Here is a 26,812-nt window from a genome sequence, read left to right as displayed (position 1 = left end):
AGAAGCACTTTGGTTTTTAAATGTGCTACATAAATAAAGTTGACTTCACTTGACTTCTATGGTTCTCTTTAACTACTTTCACAAGAATGGCAAGGGATGTCTTTCGTGAACCAAACATGATAGATAGATAGATAGATAGATAGATAGATAGATAGATAGATAGATACCGGTAGATATGTACATAGATACATAGATACATAAATACTTTATTCGTCCCAAGGGAAATTCAATAAATAAACAATTTTATAAATAGATAAAACATTTCCAAGTTTATTATGCAAAAAGGTATTTCATATGATGAAAAAAACCTATATGCCTACTGTCTCAGAAAATTAGAATATTGTGATAAAGTTCTTTATTTTCTGTAATGCAATTTAAAAAAACAAAAATGTCATACATTTTGGATTCATTACAAATCAACTGAAATATTGCAAGCCTTTTATTATTTTAATAGAATATTCTGGGAATCTTAATCTTTATTATTATTATTATTATTATTATTATTATTATTGCCATAATCAGCAATAAAATAATAAAAGTCCTGCAATATTTCACTTGATTTGTAATGAATCCAGAATATATGACATTTTTGTTTTTTTTAATTGCATTACAGAAAATACAGAACTTAATCACAATATTCTAATTTTCTGCTGATTATGGTTTAAGTTTAAGATTAAGATTCCCAGAATATTCAAATTTTTTGAGATAGGATATTTGAGTTTTCTTAAGCTGTAAACCATGATCAGCAATATTAAAATAATAAAAGGCTTTCAATATTTCAGTTGATTTGTAATGAATCCAGAATGTATGACATTTTTGTTTTTGTAATTGCATTACAGAAAATCACAATATTCTAATTTTCTGAGACAGTCCTATGATGTCGCTGTGTCTGATTGTACGTGAAGGCAACAGGATGTAGTAGGAGTCGGGGTGCTCTACTGCGCCTGCGCGGTGCGTGTTTTCCTGTAACCTGCTTGTTTTGGTGTCGGCTAGTAATGTAGTCATTTGTCAAAAAGAAAACCAAAAAACTTCCAAACTAAAAACAGTGGCTGCCGGTTTGTTAACGTTTCTCGGAAATACACTCACAATGCTTCGTCCGAGCTGATGAAATGAAGCGTGAAAGCGGGAGGTCGTGTTAATTCTTGGTTTGAGTTAGCTCGCTGGTTCCTGGTCAGAATGGACTGCACCACGCTGGAGCTCGACGCTGTCAAATTTGCCAAAACAGCTGTAACCTACGACCAGAATGCCAAATATAACGAGGCAGTGTTTTATTATAAGGTAGGTGTATTTATATTTCAACTGGTCGTTCGTTTGTTCGTTCATTTTGTTTATTTCGAACATGTATAAAAAAACATGAAGAAAAGACAATTAATTATGAAATTATTATTTCATAATTAATTTAATTAATTTAATTTAAATTTAATGTATTTAATTTAATTTATTTAAATTATATTTTAAATATAATAATATTATTAATTATTAATCTTCATAATAAGGCATTCCACCACATAAAGAAAAAAACCCAACATCAAAACACATATTTCAAGTTACATGTTCGAAAAGGAGTGGGAGGAAGTATAAATTTATTTAATCCCACCCTCTTTCCACAACTAAACATAAATTATATGTCTGTATTTACTTTTAATACTATACACTAATTTGTATAAATATATATCATTTTTACAAAAATAACCTGTTTAATACCACATGTAAGCTCTATCATAAATATAATATAACTATGATATACAGGACTGTCTCAGAAAATTAGAATATTGTGATTTTCTGTAATGCAATTACAAAAACAAAAATGTCATACATTCTGGATTCATTACAAATCAACTGAAATATTGCAAGCCTTTTATTATTTTAATATTGCTGATCATGGCTTACAGTTTAAGAAAACTCAAATATCATATCTCAAACATTAGAATATTCTGGGAATCTTAAACTGTAAGCCATAATCAGCAATATTAAAATAATAAAAGGCTTGCAATATTTCAGTTGATTTGTAATGAATCCAGAATGTATGACATTTTTGTTTTTTTAATTGCATTACAGAAAATAAAGAACTTTATCACAATATTCACATTTTTTGAGACAGTCCTGTATATTAAGTATATAAACATACAAAGAAAACAAGACGAAATAGCAAAACACACACAGCTGGTGATCTTTAAACACAGTCTTCACTTTTATACCTCAAATTTTATATTTTCTTCTTAAATTGTTTTATGTTTGTACCATTCTTTTAACTCCAAATTCAAATCATTCCACAGTTTAATTCCACAAACTGATACACAAAAACGTATTTTTGTTGTACGCACAATAAAGATTTGAAGTTTAGGTTTCCTCTTAAATTATAACCCCCTTCCCTCCCAATGAATAATTTCTGAATGTTATCCGGTAGCGAATGATTTTTTGCTTTAAACTTTACTTTTGCAGATTGAAATGCCACTAAATCCATAAGTTTTAATACTTTAGACTGTAAGAATAGTGAGTTAGTGTGATCTCGATATCCAGCCTTATGAATGCATCGTATTGCTCTCTTTTGAAGTTTGAGTAATGAGTGTAACCTGGTTTTATAGTTATTGCCCAAAATTTCTGCACAATAAGTGAAATATGGAAGAACTAGTGAACAGTAAAAAATGTGAAGTAATTCAACAGGTCTGTAATCCAAAACCTGTTTTGCTCTGTTCTGTTCACTCAAAGGTAAACAAACGCTGTTTATCAAAGTTTGCATCTTACACTACAGTTAACGTCTCCATGAGTCTTTTAAGTAAGAGATGTTTGAATATAATATTCATTGGATTACGATTACAAACTAATAATTTATTCATAAATTCAAATGTGCTTAAATTCAGAGAATTTAGTGGACCTTAAAACAGCGCAGTTTATGTTCAAAATCAACAATAAAACACTTCCTGACAGCATTCAGAAGCTCTTCCAAAGCAGAGTTAGCCAATATGAACTAAGAGGAACATTTATGTTCAGGAAAACAAAGGCAAGAACCAACGTTAAACAACGATGATCTCAGTGACAGGAGTTAATCTGTGGAACAGCTTAATTACAGAAATGAAAATGTGTAGCACGTTATTACGATTCAAAAGCACCTATAAATACAAAATGATTAATAAATATAAAACAAAGGGATAATACACATAGGCATATTGAAAGAGTTTATGAAATTAAGTTTCTTGGTGTTTTAATTGATCATAAACTCTGCTGGAAGCCTCATGTAAAATATTTGTGCTTTAAATTATCCAGAAGTATTGGAATACTGGGCAAAGCGAAACATGTTTTTGATCAGAAAGCACTTTACAAAAGATTTGCACTTTACAAAAAAGAGTCATAAGGATTGTTCATCATGCTGGGTACCTTGCTCATACAAATCCTTTGTTTTTAAAATCAGGTATTTTAAAATTCTGGGACTTACGGTAGTTAAAATTAAAACGGGTCAGATTATGTTTAAAGTCTGGAATAAATTGTTACCAAACAACATCCAAATAATGTTCGTGGTTAGAGAGGGAACATACACTTTATTAGCTTAGGCTTCGGTCTTTTGGTCCTTAGTATAAAATTGTTTATATATATATATATATATATATATATATATATATATATATATATACACACACACACACACACACACACACACACACACACACACACACACACACACCAAAAATTATATATATTTTTTTGTATAACACCGACGAATTACACCTGTGCTTTGGGTTTGTGGGAACTGAAAGGACCAATAAATTAAACATTAACTAGTATTGGTGTTTTTAGGCGTGTCACTCAGTCTTGTATGATCTCACAGCCTCATCTGTTACAATGTGTGTCACAGGAAGCAGCCCAGGCTCTGATTTATGCCGGCATGGCCGGGTCCAAGCTGGAGGGGATCCAGGACAAGGTGAATGAGTATCTGGACCGGGTCCAGGCCCTTCACAATGCAGGTAGGCTCACCTGACGGGAGAGACGTGGTCTTCACCAGAATACAGTGGATTAAATATCAGGAAGTTCACTGTTGTTGTTGTTGTCACTCTGTTCTGCATTCTTCCCAGCTGCTTATTTGCTGAATATTACTTCATCCTTAGTTTTCTTAAAGGTTTCTATGAGCCCTGAGGATATGTGCTCTCTTTTCCTTTCTGACTTCTTTTTTCCGCCACTCCCAGAATACTGTGGCCGTGTGTGTTTTCACTTGGGTGTGACCCCAGGCTGTTGATTTATCCCGTTTTGTTGGCTTACCAGTGGATGAAGTTTAGTGCTGTGCATATTTACCTAATTTTCATGCTCTTTATATATGTACTGTACAGTGTCCAGCATTTATGCAAAACTAATTTTGTATACATTTGATTTATCAATGTAACTGTAACTAAACAAACTGATAAAGATGGCTGGCTCTGTGTTGGGGACTGTTCTGAGGAATTTAGAGCTGATTGTGCCAAGAAGGATGCTTTTTTAAAAAATCAAAATCATAATGGATAAAAATGAGCATCCTCTTAACAACACTTTGATTCAACAACAGTGTTTTCAGTCAGTCTTCTTCAGATCTGCTGAAATGCAGACCGCTACAGGAGATGCTTCCTGCCCACAGCTGCAATTACTCTGTAAAAGAGACTTAATTACTGTCAGCTACTGGAATATATAATTTCCCTTTCCTGTCTTAAGTGAACTGAATATTTAAGATGTCTGCAATTGTACTTCTGTACTGCTCAGGATGAAATCCATTGTTTTGCCTTTTAACCAATGTTTTAAGGAAGCTAAAATGGTGTTTCCATAGAATTTAAAGTGGGAATTCATAGTTTTGGTCCAATCCAACCACTCAGGCCAACATTGCACAGATGTGAAAATGTCCAAAATTGATGCTTCCATTTTAAAATGGCTCAATATATAGATGTCAACCAATATGTTTTGTCATTGTTGTAAACGTGTCTCATTTGCTTGGTTATAACTTCCATTGACTCCAGTTCAGGCCCAGAAGAGAGACCCGCTGAAGTCCCGGGAGCAGGTGGATCTGGAGCGCGCCCACTTCCTGGTTACCAAGGCATTTGAGGAGGACGAAAAGGAGAATGATGATGAAGCGGTTGAACTGTACACTCAGGCTGTGGAGTTGTGCATTAAGACAGTAGGTCCCCACATTATCTGTCATTTTCATTCCCTTCTCGGTCACAGTGAGTCACTGACTGCGTTTACATGCATCAATAACCCTTTTAAAACCCGAATATTGGCAATAACCCGAATGTGCACGGCCATGTAAACACCGAAAACCCCTTTGAATAACCCGAATTTGCTCATTTTAAAACCCGAATATTCGGTCATGTAAACGCCTAACGGAATATCCCCATCAAACAGAACATACATTTGTTTTCTGCGCATGATCTGTTCACAAAGAATCCTGGTCTTTTGAGTCCAGGAAGTTCTTATAAACACGGCGAAACGCAAGACCACGCTACACTTTTGGAGTGAGGAGGAGACTAATCACTTTATAAATGTAATGAAGGATATGAACATTTTGGCATTTGTAGACGGTAGAAAGTACCGGGATAGCCAGATTTACAAGAAGGTTAGCAAAAAGGTGCGCGAAGCAGCATTTGTTTTGAATTTGGATACAGGAAGAAGAAGCGGAAATGACGGTAATTGCGTCATGACGTTCTCCGCGCGTCACTGGTTTGATCGTGATATCCCAAATGATTAATTACCATGTAAACGGAATATTCTGAATGTTTCAGTAACCGGATTATTAGCAATAACCCGAATTTTGACTGCATGTAAACGTAGTCACTGTGTTTTCCCTCCTTTTTTTTTTTCTCCATATTTCTTTCGAACCCAACAGTCAAATGAGACATCGGACTCAGCACTTCAGACCAAGCTGAAGCAGCTAGCGCACCAAGCTTTGGACAGGTACGTTTGAATAATTGAAATGTTGTTTTGTTTTTTTCTCACTGTCACTTGGAATATTAAAAAAAGAAGTGAATAATTCTTCTTCTGCTGTTGCTCTCAGGGCGGAAGGTCTTAAAAAATCTCAGAATAAATCGGCTTCAGGCCAGACTCAGGACAGGACAGGGTCTTCCGGCAACAAACCCAACGGTGGCTCCAGTTCTGGGGGACCAGTTCGGCAGTTTTTTCCTCTTGGGCCAGACTTCAGCTTGCAGGATCGGCCGCAGCCGGTCCGAGCCGTCCAGTCCAGCGAGCCTCAGGGTCAGCGGTACACGTCGGAGGAGATTGAGGTGCTCAGGTGAGAGGACTGGTCCTGTCAACTCATGCCCCTTAAACAAAACTCCTATACATCTGAGTTGACTATTTCAATTTTCTTATGATACAAAAAAAAAACCCAACACAAAATGCCATTTATGATATTCCTAAACTGTTTTTTTTTATTAAAATCAACACTGTGGTCAGTGAAATTAAAGCAGCACTATGTAACTTTTCCACCTTAATGTAATATTTCCAGAGTCATTGTGATGGAACATCAACTTCCAACAGGTCTAATGAACCTCTGTCATGGTCTGAGGGGTCTGTATCGCCTTCACTGGCACTATGTAACTTTGAGGAGCATGGTAGGAACCCTGCCACACTAAAAAACTACACATTTTTACGGCTTTGACTGCTTTACGGCATACGTCACTTCCCCCTCCTTCCCCATTCGTAGTCGAGACGAAAGCTGGGCGGGACGTGGAGCGCAGAGCTCAGCAGAAGTTGGTATCATGGCCGAAGCAGCGAAAAAACTGAAGAAAATAAAAGTTTTATCGGAGGAGGCGAAAATAGAAAGCGGGAGAGTAACAAGCTAAATGCCCGGACAAGAATAAACATTGGCCCGGCGTTCACTCGCTGGCGTGAGCTGAAAGACGAGGAGGGATGTCCGAAACTGTGTAATTCGCAATGAGGAAGCTTTATAAAATAATAATACAATTGAATAGAATTACAGCACTAGAGGAAAGAATGCAATGCAAAGAAAATGTATAGAACATTTCTAGTATTTTTCCTGAGAACTGTAAAATTGTGCAGGGCTGATCTGCAAAATATAAGGAATGGGCATTCAGTTATTCACAGGTTATAAAGTATTTTTTTATTTTGTCAGTAAGTATGTTGGACTATTAATTTATGACGAAGTCTCTCTAAAAAACGTGACAGGAAAAAGGTGCATTAGAACAAAACCAGAGCGTATTTGTAATTTGGGGCGCATTATCTGGCTGAAACAGGACAGGGGGGTGGGGGTGACTTCACTAATAAAACCAAGTTGAACTTAGTGATTTTCAACATCGTCATATTATATTGTTTAGCCAAAAATAGATACATTACCTCTTCACTATCCATCCTGCAAACGACCGCTGAAAACAGCAAAGTAGTTTTGAAAGTCCGTCCCGTTTTCTCTCATCAAAACAAATGCAGCGACGGGGACAGGATCTTTCCGGCAGTACGCGCTGGTGCTCATGGGAAATGTAGTGTTCTTTCTGGTAAAGCACTACCGCTTTTGTCCAAAGGAGCCGCCAAACTCAACAAAAGCTGAAAGTTACATTGTGCTGCTTTAAGTTTATGGATGTAAAAAATATTTCAGTGTTTAATGTTTCTGTCTTCTGTTAAACTTTAAACTTTAATTTGCAGGAGTACGTCTAAAATCAATGGCATAGCCTACGTGCCCTTCATGAGTGTGGACCTGAAGGAAAGATTTGCCTTCCCTGTACCTTTCTCGTGAGTTTGATTCATTGTTTCCTTTCACCTCTTTTTAACAATTGCAACCAGGGCTGTCCCTGACCAAAATGGGGCCCTAAGCGGAAAATTTTCTTCGGGCCCCCCCCCCCCCCCCAAGTACAAAACGACAGTATAATGAAATGCCATTGAACTTGACAACCTTTATTAGTAAGAACAAAGAACAAAATTATAAACCTAAATTCACACTGAATTAAATAAATAAATAAAATAAATAAAGCGGACTCACAAAGAGTGAGTAAAATGTAAAAGTAACTTCAAAGTAAATGAACAGGCAGGAAAAATAACTTAACACTGAATAAAATAAATAAATCTGAGTCACAAAGAACAATTAAATATTAACAGTAACTTCAACTTGTGTCTACAAAAAACTAACAGTGGTAAGGGCCGCGGGAAAATTACTTTCATCTCCAGACCACAGTCCACATCTACTGGAGGCTAGCAGCATCTCTCCTCCTACCTGCAGCAGCAGCAGTGCTGAGCATGGAGGATTAGTGCTTGCTTATGCCACAAAGTTTTACATTTTTACTAGTTCTGGAGCACTAACTTCAACAAATACCCACCTTCGAGCAGGGACGGACTGGGACTAAAAAACGGCCCTGGACTTTGACTAGGCCCAGCCCAAAGCAATCGGCGCGTGGAAACTCAACAACAATAACGCCTGGCATGAGTGTCACAATACTTAATTGTGGCTCATGATACTATACCATCCAAATTATAGCAATAGCACTGATTTGACTAGATGTGTTAAGAGCATAGTATTCTAGTTTAACTTGAATACTCTCACATAGAAATGAAGGTCTCACTGCAGTCCCTCTGGTTGAACCAATACAAAACAGGTATCTGAAATACACAACACTGTATGAGTTATGATAAATCACCATGTAATGAGGGTGTAAATATACAGTTTAACTTGAATACTCACATAGAAATGAAAGTTGAATGTTAACCTAAAAAAACAAACCAGCAATGCCATTTTTCTCAATGTTTAGGTATAAGGAGTTTCTTCAACAGGTCACTTTTTTCTGCAACTCTGTCATTGTCAATAGAATAGAATAGAATAGAATAGTAGACTTTATTAATCTCCCAGAGATTAATAATCAAGGGACATGAGGATCTTTCTCTGTGGTCATAAGCATGAATGCTTCCAGGTGTTCTTGTGACTGTGTGTTCCCCCCTCACAAAAGAAAAACAGAGAAACATATTTTCTCATGAACAAATGTAATTGTCTGAAAGATGGTTCAAATGTTATTTCATTGCCCAAAAAATATGTTATTTTGTTACTTGGAAAATTTTAAATATGTTTTGTTGGTGAGAAAATATGTTTCTCTATTTTTCTTATTTTTGTGAGGGGGGATATATATTGTTTTTCGGCACTACCTTGTTCTCTATAGCTGATACAACATGAATTACTCCTATGTGGGATCAATAAAGTTCTTATTTTTGCCATCTGAGAAAATTAAATGTATTATATTTGGTGCCTAACTGTTTCCAACAATCTTTTTCATGTGGGAAGTCAGGATGACATTCCCTTCATCCAAATGCACTTTTGTTCTTATTCTACCAAAGTCCATGTTGTGCACCTTTTTGATCGATTTCTTTTTATGTTTTGAAGATAATTTTAAAAATAAAACTGGGTTAAACTTTAGCCAAAACGAGGCGTAGTTAAATAGAAAAACACAAAAAAACTCCCACAGGGAACTCAGAACTTCTTCACAAATAACTTAAAAATCACAGAGAGAAAAAAAAAACACCAGCAAACTAACAAACAAAGCAACAAAGCTCAGAGTTAACAAAACGAACCAGCAATGACTCGCAGCCGCTCCTTAACCTCTCCTCCTGATTGAGCTGACGGGTTGCAGGTGGTTTAAGGATGATTTATGGTTCCGCGTTAAATCGACGCAGAGCCTACGGCGTAGGTCCGCGGAGACGCGCGCCGTACGTGTGCGTCGCCGCGTAACCTACGGCGTAAGCGCTGCGTCGATTTAACGCGGAACCATAAATCAGGCTGTCCGCCGCGCACCACGGCTGTGCATATGCGCATCCTTTGCGCAAAATGGGGCCCCTATCGGGTCGCGGGGCCCTACGCACTGTGCGTGATCTGCGTGTAGGCAGGGGCGGCCCTGATTGCAACACAGGCGTCAAACTGTCACAGAAGTGGAGCTGTTACAAAAGCTGGTCACTGCTGAAAAATAAAATTAGGATTTAATTTGTAGCTTTTCTTAAGTAAAAGAGTTAAAATTATTTTCTCGGACGCATCTTGGTTTGAAACTCTGTAACGAAGGAACTAAAGTGATGCGTTTCAGTTTGTACTTTAAAAAGGTTTAAAATAGAAACAAAGCGTAACATTATCAATGACTGATGTAAATATGTGGAGATGTGTGTTTATTTGTGTATATGTGTTTTTAAAAATGTTGCATATGTGTCTGCATTATTTTAAACATAAGTGCTGATTTTTATAAAAGGACATTGTATGAACAGGATAAGCAAAAAATAAGCATGTAGTTCACCTTTTTAAGTTTTGTATTTTAGCTATTTATTATGATTTTTTTTATTATGATTTTTTTTATTTTGTATTTTAAGTTGGCCAAAATAAACTGCCATCTGTCTATGTATCTAAACTAAAATAAGGAAAAATACTAAGTTACATGAGTGAAATGAAGGATAGGATTCCTCCAACTGCCTCCCAAATTCTTCATGACAATAAAGTAAAATTGTATTCTCTAATTGGGTAGACATTTTTAAGAAGTGTGTGATTTGATTTTTAAGTTATTGTCTCAACAGTTTAAAACTATGTTTATTTTTACTTACCGGTATTCTTTTTCCACAGAGACAAATTGGGGAAATTGGCATTGTCACCCAAACAGAAAGCCATCTTCTCGCGCTGGGTTCGCCCGGATGAGATCTGCAATAACCCCACCATGATCATGTCTGTGTCCAGCTTCAGCATCAAGCAGGTCAGATTACAAGTTCTCAACAGTTTTTCTAAATATCACGTGTCTCAGGTGGGCTTCATTTATAAGCTGGTCACATTTAAAACATGTTTTACTTTTGCACATAGTTTTATACATACAGGGGCGTATCTACAGCATCCAATCTATTCTGTTTAAAACCGGTAACTCTTGCTTGGCTCATTGACTTCCTGCTCTGTTATCTAGACGGTGGTCTCTGACTGCTCCTTTGTGGCATCACTGGCCATCAGTGCAGCTTACGAGAGGCGCTACAACAAAAAACTCATCACCAGGTAAGTGTGCAACTTCCATTGGTCGTGTTTTGTCAGAGGCTGACACATGAAGACGTGGTGCATTTTTATCTCTTCATTTTATGTCAGACTACCAGAATGAGTTCAGATCATGTGGATAAAAACGCAGCAGATGTAGCGCGTTTACAAAGACTCTATGCCCATTTGATAAGAAGCTAATATCTCTTTGTTGCATCAGTACATCGACTCGATCTGCTGAACGCATTAATCTCCATAATGAGAATGGCCGGGTTTCCCAGATCCAACCTCTCTTAAGGATTTAAGAGAGGTTCAAAGAAGGTTTGAACTAAGAGAGAACCCTAAGATATGGGTGTTTCCCAGATGACTTCTTAACACCGTTCTTTAGTTTCGCTCTTTCAGACGCTCTTTGGAGCAGCTGTCCGGTTCTGAAACCAAATCAATCGATGCCAGGCAAATCGATCACCGATCACTATCAGCGCATTTTCACACGCAGCACTGCTACCTAACGCACTAATTCACTGCTGCCTGTGCGTTATAATGAAAAATTAAGATGATAAATATAATTCAATGACCCTTTTTCATCCAAACGGTGCGTTACTCCGTTATTTCTGGCTACAGTGAGGCTTTTTTTCCCCACACACGGAGACCGGGAGTAAACGGGGTGGGCGTGTGTGTGCGTTCAAAAACATGAGCCAAGAGAAGGCGAGTTTCGCAAATCACAACGTGGAATTACAGCAATCCCTGGTTTTTCGCAGGGGTTATGTTCCAAAAAGAACCCGTGATAAGTGAAATTCTTTTTACAATTATAGAGGGCTTCAGATTGCAGAGATCATCCCCGCCACGCACGTATTCCTGCTCTTCTGATGCTGCTGCATCCCGCAGGTGGGTTTTTTCAAGAGAAGAAAATAGTTATGGGTCGTTGTCTTCGCTCTTTTTTCTTCTGGGCAAAAAGATTCTATAATATAAACCGACACCATTGATTATATTTGAGACTGTAATGAACGATTCATCAAAGGATCCCGTTGATCAGCTGCTGCTTCCCTGTCATCACATAGATGCGCTCGGGCGCGGCGCAGGAGGATCGGTGTCCCGGCTGCCTGGACAGCGCGGTCCGACAGCACGTCCAGGGGACTGAAGTGCTGACGCACGAATGCGTTCATAAAAACAGTTCTGCTTCGCGCACGGTGACGCGGTTGATTTGCAGAGAGAACATGCTGTATAGCAGCCAAATCATCAAATAAATGATATTCATGATGATCGTTTTATTTGTGCGTAATGCATAAAGCATATACAGGAACACACTTGTTATTCCTTATTTTTCTTTTTTCCCCCCCTTTGCTGTCACCAATAAATGCTAAACAATATAAATCTAAAGTATAAAATAGATCAAAACTTGTGCGGGGTGCATTGTTTTAATATCTCATTGCTTGGTGTAATATTGTTTTGCCTGACGCGGCTGGATCTGTGAGTCTTTGTTCACTAAGATGGTTGTAAAGACTGGGTCAGCAGCATCTTTCATTTCCTTCTTAATGAAAGAGATACTTAAGCTAAGAGCGACTCCGGGAAACGCGATTTTCTTTCACAGGCTCCTTAAGAAGGTTTGAAAGAAGTCTTTCGCTGTTAAGAACTACTTAACTGATCTGGGAAACCCGGCCAATGTGTGTTTGTGTTGCAGCATAATCTACCCTCAAAACAGACGAGGGGAACCAGAGTACAACCCATGTGGGAAGTACATGGTCAAGCTTCACATCAACGGAGTTCCCAGAAAAGTAAGACGCATTCCTGCATACAGATCACTTGCGCTGACAAAAACGCTTTACCGAGAGCTCTCAAGTGGGTTTAAAGTTAATAGATAGCTGTTTCTGTCAAACCAACTACCTGTTTCACTTGTAGGTGATTATTGATGACTTCTTACCAGTGGACCGCAACGGGGAGTTGCTTTGCTCCTACTCCAGTAACAGGAATGAGCTGTGGGTGTCTCTCATAGAGAAGGCCTACATGAAGGTGATGGGCGGCTACGACTTCCCCGGCTCCAACTCGGTGAGGGCTTACAGTCTCAGACTTGAAGACAAAAAAATGTGAAGACGCTTTTTTTTTTTTTTTTATAGATGAATCTACTATGTTTTTTTTTTTATTGTGCACTTCGAGAAAAAAGTCGAAATGTCGTGATTAATGTTGAAATACAATTTCGAGAAAAAAGTCAAAATTTCGACATTTTCTCGACATTTCAACTTTTTTCTCGAAATTGTACTTCAACATTAATCTCAACTTTTCGATTTCTTTCTCGACATTTCGACTTTTTTCTCGAAGTGCATAATGAAAAAAAAATCTTCCTCCTCTAAAATATTATTTGTATTTTTCTCCTGCCTGGCCCTAATACTCTTCCGTACTCAGCTTCTTTCAGCTGTCACCATTTGAAATTCCGATTTAAGATCTGATGTTAATCAGGACAATACACTGTTTGTTTTTGACAGAATATTGATTTGCATGCCCTCACCGGTTGGATCCCCGAACGCATCGCTATGCACTCTGACAATCAGTCATTCAGTGGGGATGACACCTTCCGCATGCTCTTCCAGAGGTGATCAACACACAAATTTACACAGACAAGTTCCAGGTTTTTATTATCAATAACTTCTGCTGCTAATCTCCTCATCTTTCCTCTTTAATTCCATCATTCTCTCCATGTCCAGATTTCACAGGGGGGATGTCCTCGTTACCACAGCAACAGGGGTGATGACGGAGGAGGAAGGAGAGAAATGGGGTTTAGTGCCAACACACGCCTATGCTGTTCTTGACATCAGGAATTACAAGGTTTGGATTATGACGTTTCCATGTCCTGATAAGATGCTCCCTCTTATTCATTTTGCTCACTCGCAACTAAGTGTTCATCACTGATAGAAAAGAGCATGAATGAGTTTGATTGTTGTTATAAACACTAACAAATATTTCGGCAATTCAATTTAAAGATTAAATTCCTCACAAACTATTGTGGATATGAAAAATAGGAGAAAAAAAAAGAAACCTAAAGCTGGTAAATCTCAATCAAATGTGCTCCATACCAGTGAAGAAATCTGTTTAGGTCGAATCCTTGTGGAGGAAATGAAGGCGATCATGAGAAAGGTTTTTGGGGTTTAGATGAAGCAGAATTAATATCCCGTATTTTCTGGACTATAAGCCGCATCCGCTCTATTTTTTAAAAAATAATTAAAAAAAGATATACAAGCCGCACCTGCATATAAGCCACATCCACTCTATTTAAAAAAAAAAAAAGATATGCAAGCCGCAGATATTGATGTTGTTAGATTAGATATTTACTACATGTACAGAAGGATTTTGAACTGTAAATGATGTACATGTTTGTACCTAAATAGATCCTTTCCTAACAGTGTCTTTTAACACGGCAGAAAACTTTGCTGATTAAAACGGGACAGAACCAAGAGAAAAAAATAACCGGTATTTATTTATCTGTTTATCTGTTTGAAATCTGCTTCTACCTACTTATATCTGCTAAAGAAGAAGTAGCGTATTCTTCTTTGCATTTATTTTGTCTTAGTTTTGATTCTAATTCCGGTTAGAGCGCCCCGAGCGGTGGAAGAAAAATCCACAGAATAGCCGCACCTTTGTATAAGCTGCATGATTCAAAACCTATGAAAAAAGTAGCGGCTTATAGTCCAGAAAATACGGTAATTTAAACTGCTTCAAGGAATTTGTTCATAGTTCTCCAAAATAAACTGCAAATGTCAGAAAAAATCTACAAAATGCTTGTTGTCATCAAGGTACTGAGAGCTGTCAGCAGAAATTGGTGCAAGCTGTGTCTTCCCTTTGTTACCTGAGCAAAACATGTGATGTGGGCTGCCTGTTTATTTGTATAGCACCACTTTAGAACAAAAGGCAACTCGGGTTGCCTTTTGTACGAATACGAATGAACTGTAGTCCAATAAAATCCTATTATCTAAAATAAATCTACAATTTATAATAATTATAATAAAAAACCTGGTTGAGGGAAAAAAACATTGTTGCATCAATTCCTGCTGAGTATTTCTGATTTCACCTCTAAAATGGAAGAGCAAAAGAGTTCACCACTTGTGGGTAAAAAAAAAAAAAAAAAAAAAAGTTGGTAGAGCGGAGGTATAAAGATCAGGAAGATTGTGATTTTTTTTTAATAGAAACAGTTTGTTTTCAAGTGTCACTTTCCACCGAGGAATAAATCCTAACTGAAGAATGCTTTGCTTCCTCTTTAAGATCCCTCAGCCCCCGTGGCCTGTAGCTAGACAACATCAGGCCTTTTTAATATACTGTGAACTCGTCTAACGTCCCCTGCGTGTGTGTTCCTTTTTGTAGCGAATGCGCTTCCTGCAGCTGAAGAATCCGTGGAGCCATCTCCGGTGGAAGGGCCGCTACAGCGAGCGAGACGAGAAAAACTGGACACCTGAGTTGCTGAAATACCTCAACTTTGACCCCAAGACGGCACAGAAGTTTGATAACGGTGTGCATTTTTTTTTTTTGCTTTTTCGTGCTACAGTATATGCAATGCTTTCCGTCGGAAAACCCCATTCTGAGTTTTACTCTTATAATTATTATTATTATTGTTGTTATTATAATAGTTTAAATCTTTTTCATCATGACTAATGTGTCACTTGTTTTACCGGAGTTCTGTCACTATATATCAGTACTAAAACTGATTAATACCTGTGGATCAGGAACTAAGAATGTGTTGCAGATTTTGATTTAAAGATAACATAAGAAAACCATGTAACTCCACTACATATACAGTATATTAGGGGTGTAACGATACACTAATCTCACGATAACTATACGATATTATAGCATTATTTTTTTAACAACCTTGAATGAGGAACATATGACTAGAAAAAATTGTCTTTTATTTGAAAGACACAAAACAATACTGTGCATTTGCCCTATTGTTACAGTTTGTAATGCTTTATAACTGTTTAAGTTTTAAAGAGAAAGCCAGGCCAACCATTTTCCACAAACTGAACTAAAAGTAAATGTCAGGTTTGCATTATGCATCTTCAGTTTCATACAAGTACAAATATTTTGCCACAAACTGAATAGTTTCTCTCATGTATGATTTGACTTTTTTCTTTTCCAGAAATGTAATATCTAAAATTAAATAAATAAATAAAAGTAAATAAATACATACAATTTTACATCATAAAAAAGATTGATTCATGCTCACCTTATAAGTGTAAGAGGAGATTTATTTTTGTTAAGAAGGTTATTTTGGTAATTCAGGGTTCATTATTTTATAAATATATTCTTTATATTCTGATGTAAATCAGGGAGTATAATGACACTAGTCAGTTTATCTGTAGTGATTAGTCTGTTTTTGATTGGGCGGAGTGATACGCCACAGTACGGCACTAGGTGCTGTGTTGATGTTCTAAAATCCTACACTGTTGAGGGACATTAAAGTACACTGGAACTCAGCAGAAGTTGTCCCCGTGTTTATCCTACTAAAAAGGTTTAATTTAATAAGGTAAGGCTTAACTCTACACCAGCCTTACATAAGTAAAAGTTCAGAGCTCAAAACCCTGCAAGAGTCCCGTGATCGGGACCACAAAACGGTACTAGTTTCTTCTGAGCGGAGTCAGACTTTTCGTCCGCGGCCCGGTCGAGGTGTGGTCGTCACCAATACGCTGCGCGTTACTAGTCTACACAATATAGGCTATTAATATTAATAATCCAATATCGCGATACAGTTTGTCACCTCCACTACACGTATCGTGACATTTTTGTATCGCAAAATTTTGTGGCACGATATATTGTTACACCCCTAATATAGATAAAGTGTATCTTGAAACACTATGTGAAAAGTGACTGAAACATTAACTATGCATCTTCCATGCTATACTGGTCTCCAGGCGTCTTCTGGATTGCATGGGAGGACCTTTGTCAGTACTACGATGTCATTTACCTGAGCTGGAACCCCGCACTGTTTAAGGATTCCTCCTGCATTCACAGGTGTGCACATGCATCACTCATGTTATGACAACAATAAATCTTCATTTATTTCCATTATGGTGAGTCATAAATAATATATAAATACAAAGAGCTGGTCTCGTTGTATTTCCATGTGGAGATGTGCTTGAAGGTAAGCCCTCCGTATCGAGTGTGAGTTTTGTGTTTGTGACTCTGCAGTAGCTGGGATGGAAAGCAGGGACCAGTGAAGGACGTCTACAGTCTTGCAAACAATCCTCAGTACAGGCTGGAGGTTCAGTGTCCAACAGGGGGCGCTGCTGTGTGGGTGCTGCTCACCAGACACATCACAGACAAGGTAGATACAAGGCTTCAAGTAACTCCTGAAGAATTCTCAGTTGTCGCTAATGCTATTCCATCAGGCACCTTAATGCTTTCAAAAAACAGCTGTACTTCCTTGTCTAGAAATGTGTCTGTCCCATTCTCAACTGACTCTCCAGTAGGTAAAATATGTTTTTCACTGAGCCAAAAGAATAATAATAAAAGGGTACGTGCCTTATTTCAAAAAGATATTGTTGCTACCCCTAATAATACTGTTTATTGGAATTGTTTCACAGATCATATTGATTGGAAAAAAACTTGGATGCTTCCTAACAAGTTTTTAATCACAAATAAGGTTAAAGAGGTCTCTTACAAAATCATACATAAATATTATCCTGCTAGCCATTACATGCAGAAATTTAAAAAGGACATTAATACGAACTGTCCCTTCTGTAATTTACATCCAGAAACAGTTCATTTATTCTGGCTTTGCTCTCATTCGAAATAACTATGGGCAGATATTAGCAAATTTATTATTGACTCTTTCACTAAAGATTTTAATTTACATTGGGAAAATGTTGTTTTTGGTTTCCATTGTTACCCTAAGAAAGAAGGAAAATGTTACTTTTTGATAAATCTGTTTTTATTTCTTGCCAAATTTCATATTCATAAGAGTAAATTTTCAAAGAAAACCCCTTGCTTTTATGTTTTCCAGAAAGAAATGGAACTTTACTTAAAACGAATCACTAAATCAACAAATGAAGAGGCTATTAGAACCGTAGACTTGTGTAATATGTGTAATCTTCTTGAATAACGAACATCACCCCTGGCACATGTTCTGTATTCTATTTGTATACTGTTCCTGTATACTATTCTGTCATAATTCTTTTAAATAAAGTAAAAAAAAAAAGGTAGATACAAGGACAAACACACATTATGATGCATTCAAATGTAACTCAGCCTAGATTACAGTAATGTGTTTGCCTTCTCTCACAATGCCTCACCTTTATCCTGTCACTGTTGCTTGTCTGCTTGTTTGTTTGTTTTGTACAGGATGATTTTGCACAAAACAGGGAGTTTATCACCCTGGTTGTTTACAAGACAGATGGCAAGAAGGTTTATTACCCAGGTGAGGCTGGAGGCGCTTGAAGTATTTATTTTTCTCTCTGCACTTCTGAGCTGATGCTTCTACAGTTGCTTATGGTGGCAGCAGTTCATCGTTGATACATTTATTTTCTGTTCTACTCAAATAACAAGCACTGATGTCTAAAAGAAAGAGAACAAAATATTATCACTGAGTTTACAAAGAGTAGAATACAATAAAATACTTCAATTTACATTCACAGTGGAGGAAAACATTAATGTTGTATAAGAAAATGTCCTGTTTTTCCCACAGCGGACCCCCCTCCTTACATCGATGGCATCCGGATCAACAGCCCGCACTATCTGACCAAGATGAAGCTGACAAGTGCAGGAACGCACACCTTCACACTCGTGGTTTCTCAGTACGAGAAACAGAACACCATCAACTACACACTACGGGTGAGAGACGGCTGCAAAATCTTACGTTTACATTGTTTTATAAAACTGTTTGATGGTTTAAGTTGTGTCCCAGAGTGAAAAATGTTGGTTCAGCACTCTCAAATGTTCAGGTCAACCACTTTAGTGACAGCTGAGACCAGAGGTGGGTAGTAACAAGTTACATTTACTCCGTTACATTTACTTGAGTAAGTTTTGGGAAATTTTGTACTTTTAGGAGTAGTTTTGAATCACTATACTTTTTACTTTTACTTGAGTAGATTTGTGAAGAAGAAACTGTTTCTCTTACTCCGCTACATTAGGCTACGTTGAGCTCGTTACTTTTCTTTCAATCTCCCTTTTTGCATGTTTTGTCACATTTACACAGACTCAAACACACAGAGTTTCTATGAGTTCATGGGCTTGTTTTAGATCTGCCTGGTTAAAAAAGTAAAGTACAAAGGCTTGAAATTTTGTGCTACTTGTGCTTAATTAATTTTTTTTATTCTGTTATTATTTATTTATTTTATTATTTATTAAAGTACTTGAATTTACTTTAAGATTATTTTAATTTAAGCTATTTTTTATTTTTTATTTATTTTATTATTTTATTGATTTAATTTGCCTGAAGATGATTATTTTGTACTTTTGTCTGTTTGAATTTGTGTTAAAAAAAATAAATCAGACATTACTCAACAGTTACTCAGTACTTGAGTAGTTTTTTCACCAAGTACTTTTTTACTTTTACTCAAGTAATTATTTGGATGACTACTTTTTACTTCTACTTGAGTCATATTATTCTGAAGTAACAGTACTTACTTGAGTACAATGTTTGGCTACTCTACCCACCTCTGGCTGAGACCCATAAATTAGCTTTCAGTGTTGAAAACATTTTTAAACCAAACCCATAATGACCAAAACAAATGTACAAGGTTTAAAACATGTTCTGCTTCTGTTGGTTGAATCTCTGCTTTAGTTTTTGGCAGCCTTTTCATTGTTTACAATGTTTTTGTGCCAATTCAGGAAAGTAGCTGCTCTTATTTTCTCTCCATGTAAATACAAAGTCGGCTCTCATCTAATTCTGCGAAATCCACTCAAGATTCCCTGAAAAATGTAGTTCATTAAGTTCAGTTTAGGGAGTGAAGGGCTTTGAAGTGTGTGTCTGTATGTGCTCTGTGTACGTACACATGTGACCCAGATATGTTTCCTTTTTAGTCATTTATAATTCAGACTCCCCGTGCTAACTGCAACAAGGTCTGTGGGGAGATTTTACAGGGAAAATGCTCATTAACACAACGTGCAGTTTTTACTCTCGTCTGCCGTCGGCTGTTTACCTTCTTTGTGTTCGTGTAACTCGTGTTGAACAGCAACAGCTGCCGGCTCTTACCGGCTTTCTGTCTCTCCGCCAACTCTTACAACTCCCCGACTCAAATCACAGCTTCTGCTTAAAAACAGTCTTGACAAAAGCTGACTGAACTTTTTCCTTCAGAATGACATTAAGGCAATAAGATTGTATTCATTTTGTTTTGTTTTTTCTGTTGCAGGTTGTATAAAATATTAAACCTCACAAAGCTTTTGTTGTATGTTTCTGACTTTACTTCTTCTGTTTACTATCTTAACACTGAAAGATTCGATCAGTTTTTATTCAGTGTAAAATAATAAATGTATATTGTTTTCTTTCTGTAGGTTTATTCTGGATCCAAATTCAACTTTGCCAAGATCCCAAATCCCTTCACTCACACAAAAAGGGTATGTTATTCGTCCTGTGTATCGATAAGTTTCGCTTGTACCTTGGGATTTTGCACAGTTTAGTACGGTACTTTGTTTGGACAAGTCCGTACTGTAATCTGTGATTTAAATTCTCTTTAAAGACTTGTTTTATTAATATTGTGTTGTTTGTGTCGACCCAATGCTACGTTTAAAGCCTAACGATCATTAAGAGATGTAGGAAAACTGAGCTCTAGTTAACCGGCTACCAGTCTCTCTAAAACGGATGATGTTTGTGATTTCCTCCTCAGCTCAACGGCCAGTGGAAAGGGAATAGCGCCGGTGGTTGTGGAAACTATAAGGACTCGTATAAACACAATCCAATCTATCAGATTAATCTGGAGCGGCCCGGCCCCCTCCTGGTGGAGCTCCGAGGATCCAGGTCAGGCCCGAGCCACAGACGGATTATCTGATATGATGGAACTTAATTTACTTGGAAATTATTCTATTTTTTTTTTTTTGCTCGTACCCATTTATGTGGCACATTTAAAAAGCAACCTTGAGCAAAGTACTTCTGAACTTGAAGTAATGTTTATTTCTGTACATTTAACTGTGCATTTCTAAGTCAGTTTGGCTGTTTTATGTAGTTTTATTTATAGTGGGATTAAATATTGCTGAGTCTTCGACATTACATCTACAACTTTAAAGATATTTAGCAAACATTATGTTGTGATGATTTCAATTTGAAACGTTCTCAAAGCTCATGTTCTGAGATTTGAGAAAATGGTCGAAAAAACATTTCATGACTGCCCCTAATTTTTATTGATTTATTTTTTAACTTTAAGACAAAATCTGTATCAAAAAAATGGTCATTTGATAAATATATTTTTGTTTTTATTCATATTTTTCTCTGTTCAGGATTGTAGGGTTAACAGCAGAGTAAACAGCCCTCATATGTATGACACGCTAATCAGTCATATTCTGGTGTTTGTGCATCCTGGTCTTGTGAAAGTTGTTTTATTAGAAAAGGAGCATGAGGAGGTTTTTACTTTCTACTTTTTTTAATATGTAAATGTCTTTTTTTTGGTTTGTTCTCCTTGGTACAGGCAATACAGCGTTGGTTTTGAGATGGTGACGGTGTCGCCGGCGGGCGATCCAGGTCCCGCTGCCTTCCAGAAGAAGAGCAGTGGAGATTACAGGTACAGTCGTCCTAATTTCCAACCCTCAGGGGACGAGCTGCCACATTTCACAAAGCAGCTAGAAGAAAAGTAACATTTTGGGATGGTTTTTTTTAGAAGTTCTCATGGACTCTTTGAATTCCTGACTTAAAATTTGCTTCATGGTTGGAAAATGGAGAATAATAATTCCTACAAAATCATGTGTAGTAAATGCGGTGAAAGAGCATTCTGCACCACAGCCGACTGCACTGGTGCTGTCAATATTTATACGCAGGTAAAGAAATTATTCTAGAAACTAAGGGCCGGTTAGGCAAAAAAAGTACATTTCACTGAAATTAAATGTCTCAAATGTCTCAAAACTGCTGTTTTTTTTTTTTTTTTTTAAACCATTAGGGAAGGCAAGTTTATCTCTGTAGCACATTTCAGCAACAAAGCAATTCAAGCTGCTTTACATAATGTAAACATGAAAATGAACAAATTAATTGATGATATTTAGCATATAATCCCTTTGGTCACGTCTATGGTGAATTTCATCTGTGAGCTCCAGACAAGAGTCAACAGCAGCCCATGAAAAGTCCAGTGTTCTTGTGACCCTTACTGCAGGAAATCGAGCACAAAAGAGCATGCTGGGGAAGTTTCATAGCCCACTTGCGTCTTAAAGGGGACCTATTATGAAAAACATGTTTTTTCTTGCTTTAACATATATAAAGTGGTCTCCCCTCAGCCTGCCAACTCAGAAGGAGGAAAGCAACCAAATTCTGCACTGACTACGTTTACATGCAGTCAAAATTCGGATTATTGCTAATATTCTGGTTACTGAAACATTCGTAACATTCCGTTTACATGGTAATTAATCATTCGGGATATCTCGATCAAATCAGCGACGCGCGGAGAACATCATGACGCAATTCCCGTAATTTCCGCTTCTTCTTCCTGTATCCAAATTCAAAACAAATGCTGCTTCGTGCAACTTCTTGTAAATCTGGCTATCCCAAATGCCAAAATGTTCATATCCTTCATTACATTTATAAAATTATTAGTCTCCTCCTCACTGCAAAAGTGTGGCGTCGTCTTGTGTTGTTTGTTTGTAAGAACGTCCTGGACTCAAAAGACCAAGATTCCTTGTGAACAGAGCATGCGCAGAAAACAAATTCATGTTCCGTTTGATCGGGATATTCTGTTGGCGTTTACATGACCGAATATTCGGGTTTTAAAAGGAGTAACACTTTTTAAAACCCAAATATGAGCAAATTCGGGTTATTCAAAGGGGTTATTGGTGTTTACATGGCCGTGCAAATTCGGGTTATTGCCAATATTCGGGTTTTAAAAGGGTTATTGACTGCATGTAAACGCAGTCAGTGTCTGTACAGCCGCCCGGATGAGCCATCCAGTGTGATGTGGATCTACGAGCCAATAAGATTCTGCTCCCGTCGTTACGTAACCTAAATGCAATTCGGATAGGTTGGCCTCTGATGCGTGAAACCACGCCCACAACTAACTCTGGCCGGACGGAGCTTCCGCCATTTTTTCGTAGCGGTGTATCGCGTCATTCAGGCAGCCAATCAGCACATGCCTCATTATCATAGCCCCGCCCACTCAGAATCCTGCATAGATAATGAGGTTAGAGAATAGGAAGATAAAGACATGGTTTAGAGGCTGAATTTCTAATTTATTTAGCAAAAACAATGAAAAGCTTGTTTTTAAGACATTCAAGGGCTGTTTAAAATAGGTATTAGATGCCATAATAGGTCCAATTTAATATGTGTACTGTTTTTTTTTTTTCCACTTCGATATTTTTTGATTAAAGGTGACCTATTATGGCATTTAATGTATATTTTAAACAGGCCTTGAATGTCTTAAAAACAATCTAAAGCTTGTTTTTTCGACATAAATCATAAATCCAGCCTGTGGGCCCTGTCACTAGTTTGACCGCTTCTAACCTCTTTTTCTGCGCCTCATTCTTAGGGAAGGGGGGGGTATGATAATGAGGCTCTGTGCTGATTGGCTCCCTGAATGATGTGTAGCAGGGGAGGAGAATAAACCTCGCTCCGCCAGAGCAGCCCGAGCCTGTAAATAAATAAAACACTGAATTTTCACAAATGGAAACTTTATTGTTAAAAAAATAAAATATGAGTTGTATATAAATAACATTTATGCACTATTTAAGCCGGATCTACCCGGCGGATGCTGAACGCTGGCCCCGGAGCCACGCCGGGCGCCCGGGAGCAGCGCTGCTGGAGCAGCACGCATCACCGCGGCTTTAACGGGGGAATCTGACCGGTTCCGAACGGCCGGGACCGCAGGAACCGGCCTGGACTGGTAGCAGGGACTCCCAGGGACCGACCAGCGGAATTTCAGCCGGATCTACCCGGCGGATGCTGCGCGACGGGCGCCGCAACCGCACGGCGGGCGCACAGATCGGCTCCGGAGCGCATCCGCGGCGCATCGCCCGTTACCGGGGATCAAACCGATACATTTGCCTGAAAACCTCGGAGGGTGAAGCTGGTCCAGCCTGAGATAGACCCCCGAGGACCCAGCTCCCAAACCACCCGGGAACCTGGATGATTTAACCCGGATCCGCTCCGCCGCGGCGCCGCGTCCGACTGGCTGAAGGAAGCACCGCTCCAGCAGCGGAGAGAGCTGGTTGTGGGCGTGGTTTCAGCAGCGGAGGCCGAACCTATGGAAATGAGCGCCTATGGTGACGTCACCATAGGCGCAGATTCAGAATGGCTCAAAAAAAGGTCACGTGACACTGGAAGACTCAGTCAGGGGGGGGAGCAGACCCTGCAGAATTCCATGGTATTTTGTCTCCCCTGTGCTGGCAGGGTGAGGGGAGACCACTTTATATATGTTAAAACAAGAAAAAACGTGTTTTTCATAATAGGTCCCCTTTAAGTCATGGTAATTAAAAAATATATATTAGACCACTGACACTGAAATGCCTTGGTGTTTACTATCTAAACTGATGTCAATCACATGTTTTTCCATCTCAGATGTGGTTTCTGCTACATGGAGGTCGAGCACGTCCCAGCAGGGATCTACAACGTCATCCCCACCACATTTCTACCCAAGCAAGAAGGACCTTTCTTCCTGGACTTTTCCAGCACGCTGCCCCTCAAGGTGTCACAGCTCCAATGAAGGCCGAGCTCTGACGCCGAGAGGAAGGTACTTGAACGCTGAAGGCGTTGGAATATTCAGAAACCGCAGTTTGAATGTGACGAGGTATCTGTGCCTCTTTAAAGCCCCAAGATTTCACTGTATGTGACTGCTGCTCCACTTTCTCTGCCTTCTTCTCTGCTCACATTAATGGACCGATTTTTGAGCATGAATTTCAAAGCTGGCTCCAAAATACCACCTGGCTGTCATGAAAACCCACACTATCAGAGGATTAATGAAGAGGCACTTGAGTGTGGAATAACCCTGAAGAATCAAGGTCTTAAGGGATGGAATGTTTTTTTTTTTGCCAAAAACCATCATCACAAAAATGTCCAACTTTTATTTGCAGCAACATCTCCTACACCAGATTCTTCTGGACTCAATTAAATCTGATGGACATCGTGAGATATGTGATCATTTGATTGCGTATTAACATGAATGATTGAAAAAAAGCTGCAAAACTAGTGCCAAGGATGTTTGTAAGCGATAGAGACAGGACATTTTCCTCTTCACACGTCCTGCATTGATGCAGTAAACTCCTCAACTGTACAGGAATACCCATGAGTTTGCAAAAACATGTTTAACTTTTGTTGAAACTTCACTTCTACCTTCTTCCACGTTAGAAAATCAGGACATTTATTGATCCTTGTGATCTGAATACACAACTATACATGTACATATAGCTTGAAATGTTAACTGGTTGTGTAAAAGTGTAAAATTTTAGCTTATAAATAAATAATATATAACTATATATACAGGACTGTCTCAGAAAATTAGAATATTGTGATAAAGTTCTTTATTTTCTGTAATGCAATTTAAAAAAAAAAAAAAAAAAAAAAAAAAAGTCATACATTCTGGATTCATTACAAATCAACTGAAATATTGCAAGCCTTTTATTATTTTAATATTGCTGATTATGGCTTACAGTTTAAGATTAAGATTCCCAGAATATTCAAATTTTTTGAGATAGGATATTTGAGTTTTCTTAAGCTGTAAGCCATAATCAGCAATATTAAAATAATAAAAGGCTTGCAATATTTCAGTTGATTTGTAATGAATCCAGAATATATGACATTTTTACATTACAGAAAATAAAGAACTTTATCACAATATTCTAATTTTCTGAGACAGTCCTGTATAAATGACTAAACAAACCAGCCAAAAATGAAATTGGATGAAGTTTAACCCCACGTAGATACATTAGACTAAAGTATTGGCCAGATGTTTAAGATCCAGAATTGTACGAGAACTTTCTTGATATTAAGAAAAAGAAAACAAGTTTTCTATGATAAGTAATCAAAGCGGTTGATATTTTAGCCTCACCTTCACAGAGGTGGGGACATCACGTCGTTTAGTTTTTCTCTGGGATGCACGAGAAGAACCATTAAAGTGTAACAGCGGGGAGGGACGGTAATCAGTACTCGAGTTGTAAAAAAAAAATCAGGGGGGATGGTGGATTTTATCATATGGGGACAGATAATTTGTGCTGATTACAAATAATATAATATATTACAAATAATAGCACTGACCAAAACACCTGCAGAAATACTGCAGGAATGACATAGCAGCAGTTAAATGCAGCCTTCTGTAAGCTTTAAATATCCACTGGGCTTACATCAAATACATCAAAACACAAAAATAAAAACTGTTTTCTAAACTTATCAATATGATTCTGTCCTTCACAGGATAAGTAAAATGGATCACTGCAAAAACTCAAAATCTTAACAAGAATATTTGTCTTATTTCTATTTAAAATGTCTCATTTTAGTAAAAAAAATCTCATTACACTTTAAACAAGACTCATCACTGGAAAAAAACAACAATTTTCAGTTTCAAGTAGATTTTCACTTGAAATAAGTAGAAAAATCTGCCAGTGGAACAAGATGTTTTTGCTTGTAATGAGAAGATAAATCTTGTTCCACTGGCAGATTTTTCTACTTATTTCAAGTGAAAATTTACTTGAAACAGGTGAAAATTTTCAAATAAGTTATTTTTCTGGTGTTATTTTTCTGGTGATGACTCTAAATGTTGAAATAGCAGTAAAACCACATTC

General features: G+C 37.7%; 1 protein-coding gene across 1 annotated transcript; it reads left to right on the top strand.

Moving 5' to 3' along the window:
* The first annotated feature begins 962 nt into the window (after positions 1–962).
* capn7 (calpain 7) lies at positions 963–25,576 on the top strand. The gene is made up of 21 exons (XM_061717582.1): positions 963–1,278; positions 3,851–3,959; positions 4,974–5,131; positions 5,840–5,907; positions 6,008–6,241; positions 7,609–7,695; positions 10,544–10,670; positions 10,872–10,957; positions 12,612–12,705; positions 12,830–12,976; positions 13,411–13,517; positions 13,630–13,750; positions 15,281–15,425; positions 16,825–16,924; positions 17,102–17,237; positions 18,254–18,329; positions 18,597–18,742; positions 20,405–20,467; positions 20,737–20,867; positions 21,532–21,624; positions 24,597–25,576. The coding sequence occupies exons 1-21, from the start codon at positions 1,177–1,179 to the stop codon at positions 24,739–24,741; spliced, it is 2,475 nt and encodes an 824-aa protein (XP_061573566.1). The 5' UTR covers positions 963–1,176; the 3' UTR covers positions 24,742–25,576.
* The last annotated feature ends 1,236 nt before the right edge of the window (positions 25,577–26,812 follow it).

Source organism: Cololabis saira, chromosome 3 (assembly GCF_033807715.1).
Source record: "Cololabis saira isolate AMF1-May2022 chromosome 3, fColSai1.1, whole genome shotgun sequence".
NCBI lineage: Eukaryota > Metazoa > Chordata > Actinopteri > Beloniformes > Belonidae > Cololabis > Cololabis saira.
Note: the sequence above shows the minus strand (reverse complement) of the source record. Positions and strands in the feature narration are given on the sequence as shown.

Excerpts from the sequence above, each read along its gene's own strand:
- capn7 (XM_061717582.1), top strand. The coding sequence starts at position 1,177 with ATGGACTGCACCACGCTGGAGCTCGACGCTGTCAAATTTGCCAAAACA. Across the intron at positions 5,132-5,839 it reads TGGAGTTGTGCATTAAGACA|TCAAATGAGACATCGGACTC; the intron begins GTAGGTCCCCAC and ends CGAACCCAACAG. Across the intron at positions 20,868-21,531 it reads GTGGAGCTCCGAGGATCCAG|GCAATACAGCGTTGGTTTTG; the intron begins GTCAGGCCCGAG and ends TCCTTGGTACAG.